Source organism: Pteropus vampyrus, unplaced genomic scaffold (assembly GCF_000151845.1).
Source record: "Pteropus vampyrus isolate Shadow unplaced genomic scaffold, Pvam_2.0 Scaffold117, whole genome shotgun sequence".
Classification (NCBI taxonomy): domain Eukaryota; kingdom Metazoa; phylum Chordata; class Mammalia; order Chiroptera; family Pteropodidae; genus Pteropus; species Pteropus vampyrus.
Window position 1 is genome coordinate 3853238 of NW_011888898.1, and position 6000 is coordinate 3859237.

Below are 6000 nucleotides of genomic sequence, written 5' to 3' on the forward strand. Positions count from 1 at the left end.
TTGTGCAATACAGGAGCCCCGCCTACCCCTGCCCTCTTCTGAAAAAGATAGGCAGCTAAACAAGAAAAGTACAGATTTTTAAAAAAGGACTATTAATATAGGGGTTAGAGAAGAAGAGCCATATAAATGAAAGGGTTGGACAATTATGACAGAAAACCTTAGTCACAGGAAAAAAAATAGACCTGAGCTTCCAGGCAGCCATGTGAAAAATGGAAAGACAAAGAATTAAATAGATTTCGTTATTAAATGAAAGAAAGCATATCTGATGATTAGTAGAATAGCTGAACCCTATGAGGAATCTACCACGTGGATCTTTACATATGTAAGGGACACCAAACAACTAAATAAGCATGGTCTTCAATAATGGTTTTACAAAGTATGTACGTATTCATTCAACAAATATTTATCAAGTGCCTATTATGTGCCAAGTTCTGTGACAGAGGCTGGAAGATACAGCTGTGAACAAGACAGATGAATGTTCATTATGTGAGGACTTCTTGTATTGGCTCTAGAAAAAAATTTAAGGGTATGAAATAAAATTATTCCATTTTAAAGATATTTCTAAAAGGAGTTAAATAATGAAATCTATGCATATAGCTTGATAGCACCCTAAATTAACAAAAGGATAAGGTTTAGAGCAGTGGGTCAAATTTCTTTGACAATGAACTTCAATAAGAAATACATTTTTAAAATCATGATCTACTACATGTGTGCACTTAACTGAAAGGCACATTTCATGAAACTGCTTAACATTACCACATGCAATGCACTCAGTTTCTATTTTCATTCTATTCCCTTATATTTAAAAAATGCTGATTGTAATCTGCTAAATTATTGATTTCTCGACCCATTAATGGTTTATTGGCATTGGAACTGAGTATTCAACAGATAGCTACTGACCCGAGATTTTGGGCAAAAACAAAAAATCACCCGATAGTCATTCTGAGCTATACAAGTTTAATTCCACTGAAATCACACCATAAAACTGAGAGCGTTATAAACAAAGTCTAACAAAATGAACAAGCTTCCCAATGCATCTGATACCTGCTGACTGTCCTGACATGTCAATGGCCAGCCATGATTCAGCAGCAATGGACACCACCTAGGGCTCGTGCCCACTCCTGAAAAAACCTGGACGTATACGGAAGTGGTACCTCTGTGTCTCCACGTGCACTGAATCCTAACATCACTAGACTGTGCTTGAACCCAGCCAGAACAGAATAAAAGCAATCTTTAAAAACAAGTAACTTTTGAATTCCATATGAAAGACATGGCCAGACTCAGCTCCCGTGGATTTACTAGGGGTGGGGTGCTCCACCACCAAAACATCGGGCTGAAGGCTTTTTTGGAGGAATGCGCTAGAACGAAAGGCTGGGTTCTTGGTTCTTACCTTTAACGGCAGATGTGACCACATCTTCTAAGATCTCCTTTACCATCTCCTGGGCTCCGTCATCAGTCTCTACACACACACCCAAATACACAAACACAAATACAAACACATACATGTAGGCATTTCCGGAGGAAAACAGGCAGGGGGAGGAGGAGGTTTTGTCAATGTTCTTTAGAGTCACATTTCACAAGGCAAAGGGTACAAATAAGTACTCTCAGGGCCAAAACTGATTGCCACCAGAAGACACATCCCATGAAATCTGGAAACTCCCAGGCAGCATCTGCTATGATTTCAAGTTTCCTTTTGTGGAACACGAAAACCCCTGTGGCTTATACACTCTTCCTTCCTAAGTCAAGTCACAGTTGCTCTAAGTCCCAGGGCCCTCTCCACCACCCCCACTGGAGGCAGGAAATGAGTGTTATTCAGCTATGGTTTCTCTTGTGTTTTCACCTCAGGGACCACAGAACCTTAATAAGTGACTGCCTTCTGCTGCTTCTGCTGCCCACATTGTAAACCCAGAACATAGCATGAGGTTTCTAATGAGAAAGTGGAGGATTTACTAAATTGTAAATGGAATTGTTCTCTCAAATGTCCACTGTTTAAGTGGAAGAGCTTTGGCACCATTTGTTTTTGTAGAAAACTAGTTCTGGGAGAACTAGTAAACAGCCTTTGACTGGACTTTTGGAAGTAAACATTACTGATATATAAAATATAAAACATCATCACATTGACTGAAAAGGCCACCACGTTAAATAAACAAAATCAAAATAATCCTTTAAATTCTTCCTTAAAGAAGATTTTCAATGAAGCCACTATTTTTATGAGTCTGTCCCTGGTCCACAAGGTTCAACAGACAGATCAACGCGAAGTATTTTCATTTCCCCTGAGCACTTAACCCACCACAGCTATTTATTTATTTAATATGGAAAACAGGCTAACTGTAACCCATTGCCCTGTTCCCAGCACCTTCACATCAGAGTACCATCTGAAATAGTTATTTTTCTTCAAACTAACTCATATTTTTAAGCTGAAACTTATTTGAAAGATAGTAACAGCGAACACACAGCTCTAAGTGCCAGACGCTGCTCTTATTTGATTCTCACAAACCTGTAAGATAGGTTCTAGTTGTATTCTCAATTCATGGATGAGGAAACTGAGGCTCGGAGAGGTTGAAAATTTTGTTCAAGGTCACAGAGCTACTAAGTGGTAGAGTCATGATCTGAACCTAGGCTGTCTGATAAGAACCTCTATGTTGGCCGAAGGAGGGCCAATTTTCTGTTTTATAGTACTTAAAGAGTTATTTTTCCCTTAAAGAAGGAGATGCAAGAAAAGAATGTGAACTAAGAAATTTGTAAATGCAAAGGTAAGTGTGTACCTACGATAGCTACATATTAGCTATATATGTTGGGAGTTAAAAAGTCTGAATCTTAAAAATGAACTAAAAAAAAGGAAGTGATTTGCTAATAAGTATATAATTTCTTTTGGGTGTGATGAAAATGTTCCAAAATTAACTATGGTGATTATTGTACAACACTGAACATACTAAAAAGAATTGTACATAAATGGGTGAATTTATGGTATGTGAACTATATCTCAATTAAGTTTTTTTCGAGCTGGGCAATCAGGAGTGGTATGAATGGACAAATGGGGCGACATTCCCTGGGGAAGGCTGTTAGCTGTGCCCCAAAATTCACATAAGCATGTTTTATGCTCAAAAAATCTCATTTCTGTGAATTTACAAAGAGTCATCTGATCCACTTCTTGGACAGGTTGATAAGACTGACAAATTGACTTTTAATATATCAATTTGGGATGAAAAACTGCCAAGGGGAAAGAAATGCTCAGGTCTGTGAATTGTCTCCATCTGCACAAACTCCACTGAGAGGCAAATTATCTCAGGAAGACCGTGGGGAGGGCTCCTAGTTAGTTACAAAGGAAAATGCACAGGGACTGCCGGGCACAGTGACTGGCTGGTTAGCAATGACTCTATGATGGTGACCACTACAGGATATGTTGTCTCTATCACAGAGGTGCCAGAGCCAGGCCTCTCACTGGGCCTCGACAGCCTGGTACTCCCGTCCAGGGCCCTGTCTCTGCCATCTCCCTCTCAGGCTGTCCTTTCTGCTTGGCTTCCAAGGCTCCTCAACCTCTTCTTCTGAAGGAATCGTTCTTTCTTTAGAGCCACATCTTGAGAACTGGAAGCCATTCAGTCTTTGTAAGGGTAATGGCGTACCTCTGTTCTGATTTATTATTTGCAGGTTTGCTATCTGATTCTCACGTGCAATCTGACTCCCATGTTCTTGGGAGAAGCCTCACGGAGTACACCAAGTACTGGCAACAAAATCCAAAGCAACATACGAACTGCAAAACTATAGTCTAGAAATGAAGATTTTTCCCATTTATTAAAAAAATAAAAAATGTATTTACTGAGTGTCTGCCATGTGTATTGGGCATCATCCCAGGTGTTGGAAATATAGTGGTGAAGAGGGCAGCCTAGGTCTCAGAACAAGTAAACAGTAACTCTGTAATTTCAGGTAGAGATAAGCACTGCGAAGAAAAGAAAAGAGGATGATGGGAAAGGGTGATCTTTTTGAACTGAGAAACTTGAAGATAAAGGAGCGGATAAAGGGAAGGGACAGGAAGTACAAAGGTACCAAAGGTAAGCATGGTACTTTCAAAAACCAGAAACACTGCATTATGCAGCAAACAAAGAGGAAAGAGGAAGGGGATAAAGAGGTGGGCAGGGGCCCAGCTAGTGAGCACGGTGTCTGGCACAGTGACTGGCTAATTAGGGGTAGCTACGTGATGGTGACTACCACGAAACAATCTTTACATGGCCTCGGAAGCCATGAGGACAGAGCCAGCATAGATTTCACTCTGAGTGGGTTAGGATGGGAAATTACCAAAAGGAGTTAAGCAGGGGAGGGCCGTGATCTAATTCATCCTTTAAAGAGATCACTGTGACTGCTGTGTAGAAATGGGCTGTAGTAGAAGCACCTCCATGAAGCTCAAGAGACCTGCTCTTATGTCTGCACAGCTATGCTTACTATAGTGTGTTTAAATATTAATATTTATTGACTGAGCACAGCCTGATAAGGGTTACAGTAAAAACCTAGTCCTTGTCCTGAGGGTTAAGAAGACAAAGATGACGACAGAGATAGAGGGTAGGCCAGGAGTGTCTGAGCACCTTCCCTAAGACACACAACAGAAGGGTTGAGTAGACAGCAACTCTGTGCTCACCCTGAAACACATGCAATTCTTAGGGACAACTTTTTTGTCCCCCTTACAAGTGAAATGGTACAGCACGACATTCCGGCAACAACACTGGTATGTTTCCATATGTGCCAAGCACTCTGGGGAATCATAAAGGGACAAAAGGTGTAGAAATCTGTGCACTCCAATAGGGAACACACTACCAACAGAAATCATTAATGTGACATAAGACGACATGAGATTGATTATAAAGATGGGTCAGATATTTCATGCAGAACCACCAGCTACAGTGAAAAGCACTTGGGAAGATACATTCCCGAAAAAATTATGAATTTTGGATCTGGTTCATACGAATTGCCCATGGAGAGATGCAAACATTCAATCTTATGACAACCCAACCCAAGATTTCATGCCTAATATTTTATTTACTTTAAGACTATAGTCAGGTACGAAAAACCTCTTTCATTTAAAACAAACGAAAACAAATAATATTCTCAGTCATGTAGTAAGAAAACAAAGCTATCGGTCTGTATGTCCATGTTTGTGTCCACCCACCTGCCCACCATCTTCCTCCTCCCACAGATGTCTGTGACTAGCTACTAACTGCCAGGCAGTGGGCAAGGCATGGGGATCCTGTGGATACATAACAGATGAAGTCCTTGTCGTCCTCTGGGAGGATAAGACAGACAGTAAATGACTAACCACCCAAACAATTAACCACTAGGAGATAAGTGCACCAAATGGAACCCACTGCATTAAAGCTGACATCAAGAAGCAGTAACTAGATTCATTCCAGGAACTACCTGGAGAACACTACAGAGCTGACCATGGGGCACTGGCCATCATGCCTCGCTGGCTGTGAAAAGCAAAGGGGGAGTCAAGTGGAAGGCCCAGAAATAGATGAGCTGCAGTCAGAGGTTTCCTACAGAGGTCACCACACTCCTTTACTGTCCCCAACATAGATTCCCTCTCGCAGCTAGAAAAGGACAGCACACGGGGTATACCTGATAGTGATGAGCCCCTTTCTCTAGGTGCATCTCCGTTCTCCGAGATCACTTTTCCAGAACCACTCCCGGCATGTTCGCCGTTGGTTAAATCTGTCTTTTCCGGAGTTGTTGGTTTGCTCTGTGCCTGGCTCTGCTTCAGACGATTGAACTTTGGGGACCCTAGTGCAGCCTGGATCACAGGGGACTGGGGTTTCGACTGGACTGGTTTTTCCAATTCTTTGGCCTCCTGTAACTAGAAGGCAACGAAAAAGGGATTCAACCTAAATCGTCCCAGAATTTTGATAAGGAAGAGAAAATATGCCAGCCTCTTGCTTAAAAAATTTCCAAACAGAAGGATAAAATTCTGAAAAGGAAATAAATTTCTTCAACAAATTGAAAGCAAATTTTGAA

General features: G+C 41.1%; 2 protein-coding genes across 3 annotated transcripts in view; both read right to left on the reverse strand.

The window, feature by feature from the left end:
* ARFGEF2 (ADP ribosylation factor guanine nucleotide exchange factor 2) overlaps positions 1-5865 on the reverse strand; it is a 58256-nt gene extending 52391 nt beyond the window's left edge. Inside the window, exons 1-2 of one of the 2 annotated variants that reach the window (XM_023534049.1) lie at positions 5608-5865; positions 1391-1459 (exon numbers count right to left, since the gene is read on the reverse strand). In XM_023534049.1, coding sequence (XP_023389817.1) covers positions 1391-1436 — 46 coding nt within the window. In that variant the 5' untranslated portion in view covers positions 1437-1459; positions 5608-5865. Of the gene's footprint in view, positions 1-1390; positions 1472-5607 lie in introns of both variants that reach the window. The other variant, XM_023534048.1, reaches the window with a different exon arrangement.
* Positions 5446-6000, reverse strand: part of LOC111743633 (brefeldin A-inhibited guanine nucleotide-exchange protein 2-like) — a 25060-nt gene continuing 24505 nt past the window's right edge. The window contains exons 5-6 of the mRNA XM_023534085.1: positions 5608-5842; positions 5446-5459 (exon numbers count right to left, since the gene is read on the reverse strand). Coding sequence (XP_023389853.1) covers positions 5446-5459; positions 5608-5842 — 249 coding nt within the window. The remainder of the gene's footprint in view (positions 5460-5607; positions 5843-6000) is intronic.